The sequence below is a fragment of the Sphaerodactylus townsendi genome, linkage group LG10 (genome assembly GCF_021028975.2).
Source record: "Sphaerodactylus townsendi isolate TG3544 linkage group LG10, MPM_Stown_v2.3, whole genome shotgun sequence".
Taxonomy (NCBI): Eukaryota; Metazoa; Chordata; class Lepidosauria; order Squamata; family Sphaerodactylidae; genus Sphaerodactylus; species Sphaerodactylus townsendi.
In genome coordinates, this window is record NC_059434.1 from 35,557,639 (window position 1) to 35,579,069 (window position 21,431).

Below are 21,431 nucleotides of genomic sequence, written 5' to 3' on the forward strand. Positions count from 1 at the left end.
TGCTGAAGAAAAATATCATTAGCATAATGGTTCGCCTTTAATCCTTACTCTTTTAAGTAGTCATACATTTTATCTTCATTTTTATTGGCGTCATTTTCTGTACTGTTTCAGCTCTGTTATGTCTGTATGATTATATTATTTGACTATATTATCAGTTTATTACCAAGGTTGTTATTCAGCTGCCTGAGGTTTTACTTCTAATTCTATCTATTTTATGTGGTGTGGTGGAAACTTGCAGTGACGTAGATTTTTTATGGAGTGTGTTCGGTGACTGAGGGCTTTCCAGCTATTCCATTCCACACATTGTTTCAAGCAAGCCATGGGAGGGAAACACACACACACACACACACCTACTGGAAAGTGTCACCAAGTCACAGCTAAATTACAGTTTTCAAGGTAAGAGCCGTTTGGAGGTGGTTTGCCATTGCATGCCTCTGCATGGGGTGAGACAGATCTGAGAGAACTGTGACTGGCTCAGGGTCACCCATTGGGCTTCATGTGGAGGACTGAAGAATCAAATTCAGTTCTGCAGATTAGAGTCTGCTGCTCTCAACCACTAGGTCACACTGGCTGACTGACCAGCACACTCTCTCTTTGTCGTCAAGTCACAGCTGACGTATGGAGACCCCATAGGATTTTCAAGGCAAGACTGTTCAGGTGTAGTTTGCTATTGTCTGACGTATGGAGACCCCATAGGATTTTCAAGGCAAGACTGTTCAGGTGTAGTTTGCTATTGTCTGATTCCATGTCACAACCCTGGTATTCCTTGGAGGTTTCCCATCCAAATATTTGCCAGGGTCTAGGCTGTGAGGTTTGTGTGACTGGCCCAAGGTCACCCAGCAAGTTTCCATAACAGAGTGGGGAGTTGAACCTGGGATACATTTTCTAAATAGATAAGGATGTTAAGCTTTTGGAATTCCTGACAGTGCTTTACAAATAGTAATAGCTACCTGTGGAATTACTTTTGAATAATTTCAGTTTTTAGAGCCATATGATGTATTGGTTAGAATCAATGCAGTCCTAAGAACGCTTTCCTGGAAATAAGTCCAATTAAACAGACCTGAATGGGTTCTATGTAGACCTATTTAGGATTACTTTCAATGCCACCTAGCATGGAAAAGACCCAGATTAAAATCTCTATTCAGCTATGAATCTTGGTGGGTGATGATAAGCTAGTCACTGGGTGATTACTCACAAAGCATCTGATGTGTGATAACAGCAAATATGGTCGAAGGCTTTCACACCTGGAATCACTGAGTGATTTCCGGACTGTATGGCCGTGTTCTAGGCAGCCACAGATGCAGGCAAAATGTCAGGAGAGAATGCTGCTAGAACACGGCCATACAGCCCGGAAACCACACAGCACCTCAGAGCAAATATCTGTTGCAGCAAGATTTTTTTTACGGACATATTTCTTCAAGCCCCACTTTCACTTTCTATTCTCCTCGTGGCAAGCGAGACCACTTGTAGCACAAATTTAATTTTGCTTCGCCATCAGAGTGGGGGGATTTCCCAGTGAGCACAGCTTTGCCCTGGACCTATTCCCTCTGCCCATGGACAGTCTGCCTGGCTCCATCCTTCCCACCCTTTGCACTGCTGTCTGTGCCTTCCCCCTGGCCCTCATTCCATGTTGACAGCTCCTTCCTTCTTCTCTAAACAGTCGTATCGATATATCAGTGTATCAATATAGCCCAAGGTAAGTGTTCCATTAGTAATGGCCACTCGTTCAACCTAAGTTTTCTTATGATAAAGAGAAAGGGAGAATCTATATACGCCACTTTAAACTCCTGGAAGGGGGCTATGTAATAAACATTGCTGTGCCTGCATTTGTGTTTCACTCTGTTTCAAATACAGTGACTTTAAAAGTTAAGCACTCAGATTCAGTTCAGGTATATATATATATAGAAGACCAACCAAAGAAGTGGGCAGAACTTCCCAAAGCAATTATCTTGCTCAGAATGAGCATCCACTGAAGATTGGCCTTGTGTAGTAGTTTAGAGCACCAGACCCAGATCTGGGTGATGACAGGTTTGAATCCTTTTGTAGGGTAGAGGCTAATGAACAACTTAATAAAGTAGAGAGGGGCAGACTGTGGAAATGTTGCTATCAGACAAACAGTTTTCTATATAGCTATTTCCTACACTTTCAGATAACTGATATCAAGCTCCTCCAAATTTCTAGCTCCTTGTTCCAGGCAGGCACCCAAATGTCCTTGGGTATATATTTGGCTGAAAACACTTCAGCACACAAATCTATTTGCAGTGAGGAGAAGAAAAGTTTGAATTTATACCCTGCCTTTCTCTTCTGCAAAGGGTCCCAAGACAGCTTACAAAACTCTTTTCCCTTCCTCTTCCAACAACGAACACCTTGTGGGGTAGGTGTGGCTGAGAAATGTCCAAAGAACTAGCCCAGCAAGTTTTATATGTAGGAGTGAGGAAACAAATCCAGTTAATCAGCTAAGAGTTCACTGCTCATGTGGAAGAGTAGGAAATTAAGCCCAGTTCTCCAGATTAGAGTCCGCCTTCTTTTAACCACTACACCATGCTGGCTCTCAGACCATCCCTCTGATTTAGATGGCACATTCACATAGGGGTTTTTTTTTAACCTTCTGTGTCAAGAATATTTTCATCGATGTTGGAAAGGAGAAGGAACGGAAACAGTAATGCGGCTTATCTGAGCTCCAGGCTTATTCAGAGTTAGGAACTTCTTTGCAGTAGATCTGTCAAAATGCCTACATGAAAAACAAATATCTTTCCTGGCCCTTTAACTGAGGCTTAATGGATGTAATTTACCAGGTGATACTACTGACCACCATGCCATGAAAAGCTTCAGCATTTACACATACTGAGCCTCTATTAAAGGAACAGGACATTCCCCCCCCCCCCCCCCCGGCCTGTTAGCAGCCTTATAAAGAAACAGAACTTCAATAGAACTTTCCAAAATTTCAGTTGCTAAAGAGGTGATCAGTTGAATGCCACATGACAAGATAATACAGAAATACTTTGTGAAACATCTGAGGCTGTAAAATACCATTTCTTTTCATTGAGGATTTAAGCAAAACTGGCAACGCTGGCTTGGAAAATATTATACATATTCTTCAGGGTAAACATCCTGTGATCAGTGCAGTATCGGATAACAATAGACCAAATATAATCCGAGAGCTTATTATGTTTCAGATGTGTAACTAACGACAAGATGATTCCTATCTACTGTACAACAGGGCAAAATTACTACAACAAAAGGCAGAGATTAACTATCAAATGAGAGCACTGGTCTATGACAGTAAGTATGGGCTACAGCTGCGTAATATCTGGTTTTTCCTTTCTTTTGGCCTCCATTTCCTGCAGCGTGTGGTTGAACTTGCAGTCATGACAAACCCTCATATCTGTGAGATCACCTCCCTCTACACGTGTCCACAAGACAGCTCTGGCCACCAGACCAAGTACTGCTAGTAGTCCCCACTCCACTGAGGTCAGTCGTTGCTGCTTGGGGTCATCCTGTACTGTGTAATGGACTTCCAGAGGATGTGGGATTCTGCTCTTAAACAGATTTCAGAGGCTCTGTAAAGTCAGGTCATTTATTCTGTTGACATTTATTGTTAACATTTGTTTTTTATGATGTTGTCCAGGCTAGACAGATCTTATCAGATCTCAGAAGCTAAATAGGGTAAATCCTGGTAAGTTCTGGTCGCCACATCTCAAAAAGGATATTGAAGAAATAGAAAAAGTGCAGAGAAGGCCAACAAGGATGATTGAGGGACTGGAGCACCTTCCTTATGAGGAGAGGCTGCAGCGTTTGGGACTCTTTAGTTTGGAGAGGAGATGGCTGATGGGGGATACGATTGAAGTCTATAAAATTATGGATGGGGTAGAAAATGTTGACAGAGAGAAATTTTTCTCTCTTTCTCACAATACTAGAACCAGGGGGCATACATTTAAAATGCTGGGGAAGAATTAGGACTAATAAAAGGAAACATTTTTTCACGCAGTGTGTGATTGGTGTTTGGAATATGCTGCCACAGGAGGTGGTGATGGCCACTAAACTGGATAGCTTTAAAAAGGGCTTAGACAGATTTATGGAGGAGAAGTCAATCTATGGCTACCAATCTTGATCCTCCTTGATCTGAGATTGCAAATGCCTTAGCAGACCAGATGCTCAGGAGCAGCAGCAGAAGAAGGCCATTGCTTTCACATCCTGCATGTGAGCTCCCAGGCACCTGGTGGGCCACTGCGAGTAGCAGAGTGCTGGACTAGATGGACTCTGTTCTGATCCAGCAGGCTTGTTCTTATGTCTTCCTGGACGGAAGACCTCCAAAGAATACCAGGGTCATGACACCAAGGCAGGCAATGAGAAACCACTTCTGTCTCTTGCCTTGAAACCCCACCAGGGGTTTCCATAAGTCAGATGTGACTTGATGGCAAAAGAAATCCCTTTTAGTTCTGTTGACAGGAAGAAAAGCACAATATAAACATTTAAAATCAGCTAAAGGCAAATGCCTGGGCAAACTGGAACCAGCTTTCCCTTCACAAGCCTTGCAAGGGATGTATGTGTAAGAATGAGGGAACGAGTATAGCAAACAAACCAGAATGGTTCTTGCCATTTGCCAACAGAGGTTTCTCATGATGTCAGAATGCAGCATTCTTCTCTTTGGATCAGTTTAGATATTCAGTAGAACAAAATAGAAAGGTTTCCCCTGCACCCCACCCCCCACCCCCCAGATCAGATCCCTTCAGGCTACAGGCCTTTGTTACTTAGTGTTGAAAATATAGTCCTCATTTATAGAAAACTAACATGACAGAATTCAGCTTAGGTATGTGTTTATTCCTTGTCATATTTATATCCCATGTTTATTTACAAGTGAAAAACTGAAATCTACTAAGATTCACAGTTTGAGAGCAAGTCAGTGTAGTGGTTAAAGTGTCAGACTAGGCTCTGGGACACCCAGGTTCAAATCCTCACTCTGCCATAGAAGCTTGCTGGGTGACCTTGGCCCAGCCTCACACTCTCAGCTTAATTTACCTCAAAGAGTTATTGTGAGAGAAAAAAATGGAGAAGATAATAATGTAAACCACTTTGAGTGCCTGCAGGGGAGAAAAGCCAATGAAACCAAGTGAAATGTTTAAAGTAAATAAATAAATAAAAGCAGGCCATTGCAATTTTCCTCCCTTCCTTATGTAAAGAATAAGCAAGGCAGGCTGATGGGAGAAGTTCTCTCTTTCTCTCCTATTCCTGATCTTATCCTTAATATTTAATATATATTGCAATATGGTCCCCAACAGGACTAAAGAAAAAAATGTCTTGTCTTTATAACAGAGACTTACTGTGTATAAATGGGCAGCTGAAGCTTTTCATGGCACAGTGGTAAAGAACATCACTCTCTTAAAAAGACAGGTCTTTTTTTCCCTCCAGGAAGTTGGCAGCCGTATATGGCAATCATAGCATTCTCCCTAGATCACTCCCCCACCCCCCACCCCCCCCGCAGGCAGGTCTGTTTCCCCCAGTTCTGTAGCTCTCTTTTTATGGCTTCCAGAACAAAAAGACAGATCAGTGAGATGCCAGTGTCAAGCTCAGAAGACAGATTTATAGCTATAGTTGATTCTCTCCCCCTCAAGCCCCATGACCTTGTACCTTACAGAACTCTCCTCAAATTACCATGTAGGTAAGTTCTGTTGGTTGCTAAGCCTTTTGATCTGGCAGCAAAGGAATGCTTGTCAACTAGAGCTTTCGCATGGAATCATGCAAACAGCTGTGAGGACAGATTGGCCTATTGACTGATTATAACACAAAAACACTACCCCCATTGCAGCCACCCTTGAACTGGCTTCCTCCTGTACAGGGGCCGGGAGGAGGAGGGGTCTGTCTGTGCTGGGTAAAAGTATTCAGATTATTGAAAATACAATGTATAATTTCTTCTACTCTTCAACAGTTCTTCCTGCCTATACTAGCAAAATGGACAGTCTCGCACACTTGCAGCTATGTAGAATGCTATTTTAGAAAGATTTTAGGAACAGATTTTCATTGTTTATTGCTGTGCCATTGCTGCTTGAAGTAAGTAGCTAAAATCCTCCTAGCTTTACTAAATAAAAGAGTACAAAATACTTTTATTGTGTGGAAAAATGCTGTGCCATTAGTACTACCTATACGGAATAGGTTTAAACAACTCAAATTCCCTTTAAACTCATCTTTTCAACTTGAGAATGTACATTAAATTCTATTTCTTGTTGTTGTCACTTAAAATAAAAAAATACAGTGAAATTGTTGTTCTGGGATTTTCCTGAGGCAGACCACTAGGGTCTTCATTACAATTAGGTAGTAGAATATCAGAGCCAATGACTTACACAGTCTTATCCTCCTGCTCTTGGTTTGTGTCTGACCATATACATTCACGTAGTTTGAATAAAACCTAAATATCGGGAGAGATAATGCTGCTAAAATCAGTTCTTTGTATCCAAAGAGTCGCCAGTGGAGTTCTGCTTACACAACTGGACTCATACCCTTCTCACTGACGTCCCTTCCACCTGCTGCAAAGCTGTTCCTAAGAATCAGAGCACCCTTCAGAACAGAGTGTGATGCAGCAGAATGAGCTACAAGTGGGTATGGGGGTGAATTAAAGAAAATTACAGACTGGCATTTGCATTGGGGCTTAGCAGAAGTGGCACAGTTTGGATCAAGTCCAATAGAAATTAAATACACAGCTAAGCATTTCAGTACAGTTGATCTTAATGGGACAGCTACACCTAATTTCCCCTGAACTCCTGCAAAACACTTCATCTTGTGATTATTTCTAGGTACAGCAATTCCAGCTCATATACAGAGATTCTCTACTTAGCCTGGTTCCGTCATCACCTCAGTTAGTGAGGCTGATCTGTTATATTCTCTTTCCTAATAAAATGGATTCTTGTGTGTGAAGGTGATCTGGCCCCAGGTTATAACAATACAACTGTAAAACTAATAACGATCTTGAAAAGCTGCTGGTATCTCTGAAGCTGAAGCAGCCAGCCTGGTGAGTGATTAAAAGCAGATGAACTCATATTGGGAGAACCCAGTTTGATCCCCCACGGTGGACTCCTATTTGGTGAACTGGACTTCTTTTCCTCCTCCTACACATTGAAGCCTACTGGGTGACCTTGGGCTAGTCACAGTTCTCTCTGAACTCTCTCAGCCTCCCCTACCTCACAAGGTGTCTATTGTGGGGAGAGGAAGGGAAGGTGTTTGTAAGCTGCTTTGAAACTTCTTACAGGAGAGAAAGGTGGGGTATAAATCCAAACGCTTAATTTTCTTCTTCTTTCTAACAAGATGCTGTAAATATTTTTTGTCTTACTGGTTTAAGTGTCTTTAACCAATCAACAAAGTCACATACATTAGATGATATTCCAATTATTATATGATAACTATGCAGTAGATGGATTGCTGAAATCTTTCCATAGCATCACTTTGGCCCATTAATTTCTAAAATAAATGACTCTCAGAGTCTACATCTTTCCTGCCCCCCCCCCCCGCGTTTCCTGCTTTTTATTATTCTCTCTCTGCATATGAGAATGTGTATTGGAATACTCTATTTCAGCAGTTTCAATATGAGTTCCAGCAGAATTAAACAAAAATCTCTCAAGAGAAATGAGAACATAAGGATAAACCAATAACCTTCAGATCTACAAAAGTTTCTTAGGAATATTAGGGAGTGATGGAAGACGTTTTAATAATACATTTGATTATCATTCTCTAACTAAGAGCAAAACTGCATTAATTACACACAATAGATATATGAGCTGTGAAATGAAACAGACCTTTTAATATGGAGTGTTGTAATCGAAAGTGCTTGAAACTGTGATTGTAGATCTTCTGCTCTCGTTGAATACCATCAGGCTAGCAGGAACTCAAGTGAACTCAGTGCTATGTACAGTATAAATAATCCCCATATTTTGAGCTGCAAGCATCATGATCAGCTGATATTTTCTTTCACCAGGACCAGCTGTTCCCTAGGAGTGTCTGGCTAGAGCCATATGATCTTATCAACATAGCTCAGTGCTGTATCTAAATACTGACAAAGCCTCTTGTGCAGCAATGACTGTCGTAGAGGAAAATCGCCCTTTTGCCCAGCAATTATCCAATGTCTACTTTACGATACTTTCACTTTTCTGTTTTAAGCTGTTTGTGAAAATCAGCCTTGCAATACTCAGTCACTTCTACATTGTAAAAGGGAACAAAAAGGAGGCTGCAAGGATAGCTGCAGAGTTTTATGGAATTCCTCAAGGACAAGGTACGTTGTCTGTTTGCTTTATTGCCATCGCTAGTCTTTCCTGTTATTGATCCTTTTTTTAAAAAAAAAAGTGTTTTTTTCAAAACAAATCAAGCTGTGATTTTTCTTGTTCTTCATGCAATTTAATTTTTCTTGCATCTTGCAAAATACACCATTTTGTGGGGTAGTAGTTAGTATGTGAGATTAGAAATGAGCAGACTTGGATATCCAATCCCCATTTGGCTTTGAATCTCCTAAAGTGGCTTAAGTGGAAGTCCAGTGGCACCTTGAACGCCAACAACATTTATTTCCATATGACCTTTCATGAATTTTAAATGGCTTAGATGAGCCTTCAGTGGGCCAGTCAAATTCTCTCATTCTCAGCGCTGCCAAGAGTGGAGGACCAGGGACCTCATGAAACAGGGCAACTCATGTGACTTGTTCTCAAATGAAGTTTGCATTGTGTCTGGATGATATTAAGGGCAATTGGAAAGAAACTTTGTCTGGTAACCCATAATGGCTCTTAATAAAAGGGAAGAGGGGAGAACCATAATACTCTGAGCTCCATGGAGAAAAGGTAGGATAAAAATATGACTAATTTTTCTTCTTTATGAGTAGTTTCAATGATTACTTGCCATGGAGACTCTTAAACCTGAATAATACTGATAGAACATGCTGAATTAAATGTTCACAATTTAATTTTTGTTTGCTGTTGATTTTTTTTAAAGTACACACAGGAAGTCCACAAAAATATATTTACACAATTATCTCCACACAGTAATACTAGTTGATATTCACATGACTTCTACGGTGGGTTCTATTACACGTGGATTTCTAGCAAAGCTGTCACATATATGCTCTTGCTTGCAAGGATTGTAACAGTGTTACAGCAACATTTGTCCATATAGTCCAGGGATCTTCAAACTATGGCCCTCCAGATGTTCATAGACTACAATTCCCATAAGCCACTTGGCCATGCTGGCGGGGCTGATGGGAATTGTAGTCCATGAACATCTGGAGGGCCATAGTTTGAAGACCCCTGATATAGTCAATTAAACCTGTAAGATGGAATAGAATCTGAATATTAATGATTTCTTAAAGTGGTAAAAGAAATAATTTTGTTTCTGGTATTCAGACATTCATATTTTTAAAAGGGTATGTGTGTGTGTGGTGGGGGTATTGTGTAGCAGTCCAAGTATATCAGTATATGTTAAAAACCAAAATGCTTCAAGCAATTGGCAGAAATGCCAGAATCACTAAGTTCATATCTAGCTCTTGATATTCATGAGTCTCAGCAGGCAAGCAATCAGACATCTAAGTAATATCCAACAGAAGTCTATGGCATTGTGAAGCCAGCAATAACTGTCAATGCAGCAACCTTTAGGTGCTGCTGGTAAATTATGACAGGAAAATAAATTGAGGGAAAGATCAGGAGCTATTTATGACAAAGGAGGCCATGGAATCAAAACAAATGGGAACATTGTTTTCCATTAAAACATTTATAACCACTGGAATGCTTGGCCCAGCATGTAAATTCAGGTGTAGAGACCTGATCCCTGCTTTGGCATTGCAAGCAGCCAATATTATTGTTGGTGCCAAGGGATGCTGTCCATAGGACTTAGGCAGGATTATTGTGCAGTGGCGATAGCAGCAGGTCCAGGAAAGTCAATTGATTCCCTTTTGTACCATAAACATTATCACAACCCTGATGCATTCCTCATCCCCACAAAACGTTGAGGGAGACATTTTACTAGCTGCAGCTATTTTGTTGCAAAACAAAATACACACAAGTAAACTCAATTCATTTGAGTATGATATTTCCTAATAAATATATTTGTAGGACTATAGCCTTAAACCATTTCCATACATGCTATTAAATTTGCCTATGAGCAACTCTCAAAAATATGAATAAAGCCAGCATTATTGGGCATCTATCAAGTTCTCAGTGCCTCTTTGGGAAATAGACTATTTCAGATTTCACATTTCTGCTATTTCATCCCCCAAATTCCCATGTTGGTGGTGTGTCCGTTTGCTTACATCATTTTTTTCTTGTAAAAATATACACTCTATAGAGTTATTATTTCTGCATCAACATAACATTTATGCCATGAAGATGATATGGAGATAGGGATATGCTTGATCTCCTCCCAGTCTTCATTCCATCCCAAAATGCAAGGGTGTTGGGGTTAGGATATCGAACCCTTCCCCGACACTGATGTTGTGTAATGTCAGGTTCACCAATAATAAAACCACCACACTGGAAAGCTGTTTTGCAGATCAAAAAATGGACCTGGGATGTGTGATCAAGACCCGGTTGAGGGAGGGCAAAACAGTAGCCCCCCAAAAGTCAGCTCCCCCAGATTTTTTCAGTTTGTCATCAGTCACTGAGAAAGTCTCATGGGAGAAGGGTGGCAGTGCTCATCTGAAGATCTTTCTCCTTCAAGGAAATTCCTGTTCCAAAGATCTTCAGCACTGATTTTGTAGGTCTAGTGTGGGATGTGGAGGAAAGTGTGGATATCTTGCCGGTGTTGCTGCCAAGCTTGATAGAGGTGGTGTCTGGCTGGGCCTTGAAACATCCCAGACTGATGGTTTTGGATGGCTTTAATGTCCATGCTGATGCTACTTTTTCTTCTTTGGCTTTGGACCTAGTGTCAGCCAGGACAACACTGGAACTCAACCAAATTGTATTAGATCCCACACATTAAACTAGCTGCATACAAGGTCTGATCTTTGTGGCAAGGATAGATGTTGGTCTGATCTTGATTGACAAAGTGCCTTGGTCTGACCGCTTTTCCATGAAGGCCTGTCTGACCCTCCCATCCCACCTCTGCCGAGGCAGAGATCCAGATCAAAAACACTGCCAGGAGGGCGTTTTTCTACCTTCTCCAGGCCTGGCAGTTGTCCCCTTATCTGGCACACACAGACCTAGCTGCAGTGATCCATGCAGCAGTCACTTCTATGCAGGGCCTCCTTTCAGGCTGTTCTGGAAATTGCAAATAGTTTAAAATGCAATGGTGCATGGAGACCATACATAACACCTGTGCTCTGCCAGCGGTACTGTCTCAAGTCTGAATACCGGTTCAGGTTCAGTGTTTCAGTATTTATCTTTAAAGATCTAAATGGGTGGGGATCCACATATCTATAGGATCCCCTCTCCTGGTATACCCACTGCAAAGCATTATATTCTCAAGGAAGCAATCACCCAGTGGTCTGTGGCCCAAGAACTATCCTGCTGTCTTCCACCAGGGCCAGGGCTTTTTCTGCTCTGGCCCAGGCCTGGTGAAACTCTCAGACTAGTGAGACCTGAACTCTGCAGGACTTGGCTCAGTTCCGCAGGGTCTGCAAGATAGAGATGTTCCACAGGACCAAGTTTGAGGATTGTGATGGTCTATACATCTAGCTGTCTTCTCTTCTTGTCTTCCCAATTCTTCATCTCCCTCAGATGCCCCAATTTTATCGTTTCTTTGACCATACCTGAATACAACTGTTGGGGGCTACAGAAGGTAACAGAATGGATCTTTAGGTTTTAATGGGAATCTCTTTTATTCACTTCTAATGATTTTATTGGGAATGTACAACATTTGATATATAATTATGGGATGTGTCCATGATTGGAAGCCTCCCTGAGCATGACTTCTGTCAGCAGAAAGTGAAGAATAAGTTGAATAAAATAAATAAAAAGAAATATGTATAAATGATGTACATTGTATGTACAAATGCTATATTAATTATATATAAAAACTGAACATGCATACACCTTACAAAACCATCTATAAACCTAACAGCAAAAAATGGAAAAGAGAAACTACTGACAAAAATATAAATAAATAAAAGACACAAACATAGGGATATTTACTTATTCCTACCTCTAAGCTGCATCTCCAACTTCTAGGAATGTTTGACAGTTTATAATACAACTTGTTTGGTATATATGATTACTTTAGCAACCTCCACCACCAATATTTTTATCACATTACAATATCAGTCACTGAACTGAACAGTGCAGTCGCAGGGCAGGGGGCATCCTTCTCTGAAGGTGGCACAGGCTTATGCTGGCAGATTTCCCCTCTCCAGGGCACTTACACAGGTGAGGGGCAAACCCTCTAGTGCTTGGCCACAGCAGGGCCCTGGGATGCCCAGCCATGGCACCCAGCTCTCCACCAGCATGCATGGGCTGCCCAGAGCTAAACCAGTGTTTCTGGAGGTGCGACTGGCCTTAGCCTTCAGAGCCCTCTCAGCCCTGACCATGTTGCTGATAGAGATATGGAAATATGCTAGCAGAGATATGCTGCAATTTTTGTGGCAGATCTCTATTCTCTCCCATGGGGAGGTTCAGGTAGGATTTTTTAAAACCTTTTTGGACTTCCTGCTCCACAGGAAAGTCCTTTGGAGTGGGTAGAGCAGCGCTCAAGTGGAACTGTCTCTGCCCACCAACTCTGGATTGAGCTGTTAAACTGGAATACTTTTCAGGAAGGGTTTTAATGTGCAAGTATCTGTGATCCAGTGAGGCAATATATTTCTTTATAGTGGTTTGCATCTCTGTAAGTTATGGCAGTCTTTTACCACTTGCTAGTAAAATTAGATTTATTCGATATGGCTTGAGAGTGGGAATTTTGGGTCTCTTCTGTCATTAATATTGTCAGAGCATGGGTTTGTCGAAGAAAGGTTTCCTAAAAGAAAGAGCAATTGGATCAGCATTGTGGCTTTTAACATAACAAAGGTTCAGTTTTCAAATTTGGCCAAGTTGTGATTGCTGAGTATTATACTGAAATAAGGCAGTATAGGGGCAACATTTACCCCCCCCCCACCCTCCCCGGGACTGCTATGGGGACCTCATGGGAACTGCTATGAAGCAGTTATTTGTCTTTCCAGTCTTACAGAAACTATAAATGCTTGATGATCTGGGAGGGAATTGTGAGAAGTTTCTTTGGCATAACCCAAAATAGGCATTAATTCAAAGTTTGTTTCACATAGTCATTATCCAGTCATCTTCAGTCTACTATATAACTTCAATCAAGGCAACACCCAGTTAGGGGAACATAATCAGTAGTAATCAAGAAATTGGCTACTTCGAGTATATTGGTGTATATAGCTACCATGATAGTAGGTCCAAAATCAACTTGTATTGGGTCAGCCAACATCCAATGCCCAACACTTCATTCTGCGCACACTCACATCTCCCTGACAAAGTATGCAGCACCCCTCTTTTACACTTCTTCAAGCCTGCCTGGTGCTGGCCAGGCTAAGCAGAACATGAAAGTGTTGTACTTTGCTCCCTCCAGGCACCTGTCCTGGCATGAAATGGGAGATTGACATGGATTTCTCTGCAACACTGAGCATTTGAATAGTGCTTTCAGTGATCACATATTAGCAGGTCTCCTGGTAATCAGTGGGGGGGGGATATATTGGGTGGTGGAAATGACATCATTTCCAGATGCATAGACAGTGCTCTCAGTGTGTTGGGGTGTTGACTCCCCCTCCTCCATTTTAGGGCCATTTCTATCCTTGCCATCCATCTGGGCAGCTGTGAGAAGCACCTACTGGGTTTGGGGGATCTACCCGCAGCAGAGACCTGGAAGATACAAAGTGCCATCCTAAGGAGAATTACACCCTTCTTAGCAGATTGATTGCAGACTTAAAATGATCTAACTTTGCTTATGAGTACATTGTGAAGTTGAGAGAGGGTAGCTTGCCTAAGGTGATTTGGCAGAGACGAGATCGGAACTAAGAATTTCCCCCAGATTTCAGTTCTGTTATTTTCTTCACTACTGTGCTGTTTCCTTTTGCTTACAGATCATGAAAAGGGTACATGGTTGGGTCTCTTCTCTTAGATTCACGCATCAGAAACTGATGCATTCAAAAAACATTGGGGTGTTGGTGGCAGTGCTTTCAGTGCCAGTACTTGCTAGGGACTTCTAGTCTTGTGTAAACAAGGTGAAAGCGGTAGGTAGCTCTGTTGACTAGCCTGTCCAGCCTGGTGTTTCATAGCCTGGTGCCTGCTGTTTGGTCCCCATCCCTACCAGTGCTCTGACAGGGAAAGGAAAGCAGCAGTTGAAGAAGAGGGGCCCTTGTAGCAGTCAGAGGGACTATAAATGGCTCTGTCAATGGGCTCTGTCCACCACTAGTATTTTGGAGTGGGAGAGGGCCAGCTGTCCGCTCTCCATCCCTGACAGTGGTTTGACTGGGGAGAGCTGCAGCTAAAGAACCGGCACCATTGTTGTGGAGGAATGGCTAATCCAGGGGTAGGGAACCTGCGGCTCTCCAGATGTTCAGGAACTACAATTCCCATCAGCCTCTGTCAGCATGGCCAATTGGCCATGCTGGTGAAACTGATAGAGGTATCATTGGGAAAGCAGTTCCTGGCTAATCTGTCCTCTTGAGGTGGCTCATCTCTGATTGTTGCCTTAGGGGCCTGTTCCATCCAGGATGGCTTCATACGCTTTCTCTACACCAGTACTGCTTGTAAGTGAGGCAGAGACTGATGATTTTTAAAGGAATTTTTGTCTCCATTTTTAGGGAAACTATGGAAGCTCATCTGTCCAGGAAGTGGGCAGGGCATGGACTGGGGAGGTTGAGTACCTCTTTAGGATAGTGAAAGCCTTTGCAAGAAATTTGCACATGCCCTGCCCACAAAGCAAGAAGGAAGCACAAGCCATGCAAGAATACCTTCCTCTGCTGATAGAGAACAAACTGTTCTCTCATAATGAATACAACTACACCATGCAGGAGGTGGTGACATTTGGTTTGATGCATTCCAAGTGGTAATTCAGAAAGTGCAGATACAGGAAAATGTAGTCCTGTGTTCACCCAATCATTGTCATAAATTAGCAGTTGTGAACAGAGATGTATCTAGGAAAAATGTAGCCTGGTGCAAAATGAGTTTTCCGCTGTGCCCCCCCCCCCCCCAGTATGTGCGGCCACCCACCGCCACCACAAAGTCAGTGTATGGACCCGGGCAATTTTCTGCCCCCCACATGACTAAATGGGTGTTGTCCGAGGACATTTGACTCCATATGTCCCCCTGGGCAGTACGCCCCTGGTTGTAAATGGGATGTAAAAGGGAGCCAGTTTGGTAAATCGATTGTGTTCTTCCATTGCTTAAATGTCTTACAGTGCAACCCTAAACAGTTACACTCTTCTAAATCTCTTTACTTCAGTCCTAAATTCTCTGTTTAGGACTGCAGTGTAAACTGCAATAACCTGTTCATGAACTATCTGCCATACTCATCCTCAAATTTGGCAGAATTTGGAAGTAAATTTTCTTCTAATATTTGCTGGTGAAACTGGGCGAACAATACATTCTTGATGGATTCCTGGTACTTCCTTATCACAATTGATTTTAAATATGCGTGAAACATTTTTCAGGCACCTGAATCCACTCTACATTTTATGATAATTTTTACATCATGCTACCCTTCATTAAATAAATCTGGCAATGTTTTTTTTTGTTTCAGAGGTCCTAATAGCTTATGAACACACATATACTTTTCATAAAACTGTATTTTCAATTCAGGAAAATTTTCACTGAGTTAAATTTCTGCCTACTGGATATTCTTTAGAGGCACCAGATGTGCTCTGTGCAAAATAATAATAATAATCCTTTGTTATATAACAACAGATGGAGCTGTGAGTTGAAGCAATAAGTTTTATAAGCTTCAAACTTTCAAGTACAGGGCAGAGTGGACTACAATTTTGATTAAAGTTCTCTTGTTTGAAGACATGGGGTTTTCCTTTGGAAGAAGTACTCCTAATATAAATAAAAGAAGTCTTCCTTATAGGAAAATTCGTTACTCTAGTAGAAAGGAACTATTGGATCCAACCTGTTAAGAGGATGAAAAATAGTTTATGTTTTATCTGATGTAAATCTGTTATCAGCATAATGAAATATGAACATCACTTTAAAAAAAATCATATGACAAAAGTTGGCTTCCATCTGAATTAGTTTTTATAAAAGAAATAAAGTCACAACCAACACCTGTAGCAACTTATTAGCATTTTGTTGAATGTCAATAGACACAAAGCTTCCAGATTTTTTTAAACAAAATTCTTATCATTAGCATTAAGTGTAAATGTGCTGTTTCTGTTCTGGTAATGTTTGTCAAATTAAGTTTGCCCTGTTCAACTTGCCGATAATACAAAGTCAATATACAAAGTCATTTTTTACATAAGGAATACATTACAAGGTAATTAAATAACTTTTTTAAAACAACAACTCCTTTATTTGCACATTGACAGGGTATAAACACAGGGTTTGATAATAACACAGGTTCAGAATTTTAGATCCTTGCAGTCTTATAAACAATTGTAAAAAGTTTGCTACCTAGTCCATTATGACAGGATTTTGACTAGAAAGGAAAAACTGTACCTTATTCTCATCAAAAATCCTTTGCATTTGATGAAAAGTGTAGGGAGAAATTTGTTTCTGATATCATTATAGAAGGGGCAATTTAAAATAACATGTACAGCACAGTACAGTTTCTATACAGCACTGTCTGCAGGGGCAGAATCTATTTATATAGGGGATTTTCTGGAATCTTTTAAACAGTATGGCCAAAGGTAATATATTTATCCTGGCAATCATAAAGGCTCTACATTGCTGTACATAGGTTAAATGATAGAAGTATGATGCCAGGTGGTCAGGAGATGGCAAGATCCCCCAGTATAATGGGGAACAAGCTTTCCTACCTGCCATATTAAGTTCTTAAAGCTCTATATCTAAAAATGTATGTTTCATGTGATTATAAACAGCTGTTGCAGATGCCAAGGACAGTGAGTCCACAGAGAACCTTATTTCTAAAAATCTTTTGCTTGATATAATTTGCCTAATCAAAGGACTGATCCTCTGACATCATTAATGATATGAGGTTGGGGGAATCAGGATTGTTAAATAGGTGCAGCCAAAACTTAGAAGTTAACAAGCAGGCTCTTGTTTCCAATAGACTCTGGTTAGTTAACTGGAGAACTTGTTTGAAGATTTGCAGGCACTGATCCCAACCAAATATGTTGCCATTATACTTCCAGGTGATAAAGCTGTTTTTATGTGGTGGTTGATGAGTCTCCTCAACTATGACATTCCCTAAGCTTTTAGTATTAACATAAATGTGGGATATGACTGGCATGTGTTTTGTACTTAGGTGTTCTACAACTAGCCTAAATTAGACCTCTCATGAAGCATCTTTTAGCACAAGCTAATGACTACCCAGCTGTTCCCAGAAACAGGAGTAATTGCTCAGTCACCTTTTCCCCTTCATCAGTCATAACCAGTGATCCATCTGTCAAAAAGTATGTGGTAGCTCGTATTTCTCAATCTATTATCCAAAGAGGTTGACTGCACGAGTGCAGCTATGAATGATAAGTAATGTTTTCCTATTGCCCTGTTTAACAATCACAACTGATAATGTCACTCAACAACAGTTGCTGGGAGAAGGAAAAAAGTACAAGATGTTTCCTTAGTGCACATTCCAGATGGATCACAGTTCTATTAATATAAATGATAGACCTAATCTCACTTTCTAAGTACAATAGAGATGTAGTTGGTTATGAAAGGAATGTGGTGGGCAGTAATTACTCAACACAGAACCTGAAGCACTACCGTTTGGTATTTTGCTTTTCTCAAAGCTAGAGGAGTATTTATCTTAAATAGCTGGACCAAAGGCATTTTTGCTTCTGTGGAAATGAGTGTATTGTGCTCACAGAGAAACACAAAGCCAAACCCAGTGTAAAGCCAATGAATGCACTATCCTATCTAAAAGACTGGTTTACCATGCCTAGGGTAGGTTTTTGTTTTTTCTTCAGCGGGGACATGGTTTTTTATGTGTGACCTAAAACTACCATTTAAAGCACAAGAGCTTGTTTTAGAACAGGAGAAACTGATTTTTAAAAGTTGTGTTGGATGCTTCTTCTTGAAAAGTGGTGATGTTCCAACTCCATTTCTCTGATCTATTCATCCCTGGCCATTGAAAGATTCTCCTGAGTGTGGGTCTTTCAGGATTTCTATTACCCATACCAGTGCTTATATGGTCCTGAAATGAAAATCTCCTTTATGTAGTATGGCAATGAGCATAGCTTGGTCATTAAAAAGTGGGAAATGGAGTGGATAAAGTACAGCCTATGGAAGTTTCTATGTTTGTAAAAAAATTGTATACATTATAAGTGGTTAAAGGCTTCAGAACTCCCCCTCCCTCCAACATCCTATACATTCCTGCTAGCATAGTGTAGTGGTTAAGAGCAGCAGACTAAACTGGTGAGCTGGTTTTGTTTCCCCACTCCTGTACTGGGTAACCTTGAGCTAGTCATAGTTCTGTATGAACACTCTCAGTCCCACCTACTTTATACAGTGTTGTGGGGAGAAGAGAAGGCAATTGTAAGCTAATTTGAAACTCCTTAAAGGTTCAGAAAAGTAGGGTACAAAAACCAACTTTTCTTCTTTTTCAAGTTACATTTCTTAGACACTGAACAACACACATAGTAATATGGACTTGACACCACTTTTTCTATTAATTATGATAAAATCCCTGATTTCTTTGAAGCCCCACCTTGGAACATGGCAGTCTGCCTGGTGAGGATAACTAGCTATGCCTTGGAATATAGTTTGAATTAACAAATTTGCCTTTGGGCTGGATTCTTGTAGTTTTCATTAAAATCTCCAACCTATAGATAAAGCAATCACACCTCTGTATTACTTTGAATACTTGACCATTTATTCAAAATATTTTAGACTGTTTCAAAGCACATTACTTTCAAGATTTAACGAGTGTTTCCAATACTGTAGATTCAAAAGGGAGCCGACTAACAACTTAAGTTAATCTTTAAGATGCCATAGGTTTTTTTTGTTTCTGCTACAATTTATTTATTTGTTCATTTGTGGATTTGTACGCTGCCCTTCCCTTTACAAGCTTAGGGCGGCTTACAGCAATATGTAACATTAAAATACAATCAGTTTCTGGTGTGTCAACCTATGACACTAAAATCAATCTAGCTAATGGGAAAAGGAAGAAGGACCAAGGGAATAGGGTAAGGCAGGGGACAGGGAACAGGGAAGCCCAGCTCTGTTGGAAATACCTTTGCTGCCCTTAACCATAAGCCTGGGGTATAGCTCTACCTTACAGGTCCTACCAAACTGTGACAAGTTCACAGGGTCTTGGTCTCATTTGATAGAGCATGCCACCAAGCCAGGGCCAGAGCTGGAAATGCTCTGGCCCTGATTGAGGACAGCCAAACACTTTTGGGGCCAAGGACCACTAACAAGGTGCTACCCGGAGAACAAAGCACTCTTTTTGGAGTGTATTTGGAGAGATGGCCCCATAGATACAAAGTCCCCAGACTGGTTAGGACCTTAAAGGTTAAGATCCAAACCTTGTATTTTACTGGTAGCCAATGCAGCTGGTGGAGCACTGGGCGAATATGTTCCCACAACAGAGTCCCCATAAGAATCCATGCAGCTGCACTTTGCACCAGTTGGAGTTTCTGGGTCAGTCTCAAGGGCAGCCCTGCATAGAGTAAGTTACAACAGTGTAACCTGGAGGTGATTGTTGCATGGAACACTGCAGCTAGATCATGGAATGAAAAGTAGGGGGCTAGTAACCTGTCCAGGCAGAGATGGTAAAATGTCAGTTTGGCCACCTGTGTGACTTGAGCCTCCTGGACAAGGAGTCATCAGGTGTCATACCCAAACTCCTGGAAGTTGGCAGAGGTGTTAACTGCACTCCATAAAAAGCTGGGAGGTGGCCATTTCCCTCCCCCACAAGTGTCCCTGACCAATCACAGGACCTCCGTTTTCACTGGATTGAACTTTAGCCAGATCTGTTTCAACCATTTCACCACAGCCTCCAAACAATTGCCAGAATATCTTGGATGGCTTCTAGCAATCTATCCATTGACAGATATAACCAGTGGTGGGATCCAAAAATGTTAATAACAGGTTCCGATGGTGGTGGGATTCAAACAGTGGGGCTGCCGCACACACACACCTCCAGTCCCTATTGGGCAGGGAGGTTGTTTTAGCAACCCCTTCTCAGCACTCAGAAAAAATTAGTAACCACTTCTAGAGAAGTGGTGAGAACTGGTTGGATCCCACCTCTGGATATAACTGGGTGTCATCAGCATACTGATGACAACTCAGTCTGAACCTTTGGACCAACAGGGCAAGAGGGTGCATATAGATGTTAAACAACATCAGGGAGAAAACTGCCCCTTATGGAACACTACACAGTAATGAATACCTGGAATCAATAAGGGACTCTGGATTTTAATCAGAAGTCTTTATTGGAAACAACAGCATGTGCAAACAACAGCTTTGCGAAAGCCAGTTCTGATCACAGTCAGAATTGCTCCTGTCTTTATTTGCACGCAGTAACCATGAATCCCCCTTCCTTTTCTCATGGAATGTGAGAAAGACACAGCAGAAAGAGAGAGCCATTGAGGAGGTGAGCATCCCCAGGGCCAAAGAAGCAAAGCACTAGTCATCTGCCACCTCCACCCCCCCTTGGAGTTGGTGGCAGAGTCATTCCCACTTATCTACAGTTGCCAGCATCAAAGGAAAGGAAAGGAGGAGAAAGATCCATTAACATAGGAGAGGGAGGGGCACTCTCTGGAGTAGGTATGAATTGAGAGCATCCCACTTGAGGGCATCCCTTTGATGGAAGGAGAAAACACATCCTGACAATACCATGGTGATGTCCTCTCCGCTGGTGCCACCTGTGTCCTTGCTCCTGGAGAAATGAGCATACTTGCTGTTCCATGGATCCCAGCGCTGACCAGGCAGTGAGTCAGAAAATTGTAATTGACTGGATCAAGTGCTGCTGTCAGATCTAGCAGTATCAACAGTGCCAATCAGCATTGATCCAGTTGTCTTTTGAGGGCAACTGTGAGGACAACCCATCGCCATCCCATGGCCAGGCCACAAGCCAGATTGCAATGGGTCCAGTACCAATGCATCTTCCAGCCACTCTGTCAACTATCTGACCCAGGAATGCAAGATGGCACACTGGCCAATAGTTGGATGGATCCTGTCAACATCAGACTGGGAGAGGCAGTTGAATTAGTCCAAAATTAGACTTTTACATGGCGTAGAAGCCTCCAGTACACTATTTGTATTGAAGTTGGTGATGACGTCTTGGTGGAGGGACATGCTTTGTCCCTAGAATGTGTTGCCTTGGTAGAATATAATCTCATGTTTACTTTCTTATTTTGCTTT

At 41.6% G+C, this 21,431-nt stretch overlaps 1 protein-coding gene across 1 annotated transcript in view; it reads left to right on the plus strand.

The window, feature by feature from the left end:
• Nucleotides 1–8,051: 8,051 nt before the first annotated feature.
• ASB5 (ankyrin repeat and SOCS box containing 5) overlaps nt 8,052–21,431 on the plus strand; it is a 30,351-nt gene continuing 16,971 nt past the window's right edge. Inside the window, exon 1 of the mRNA XM_048509633.1 lies at nt 8,052–8,257. Within this exon, the coding sequence (XP_048365590.1) occupies nt 8,062–8,257 (196 nt within the window). The 5' untranslated portion in view covers nt 8,052–8,061. The remainder of the gene's footprint in view (nt 8,258–21,431) is intronic.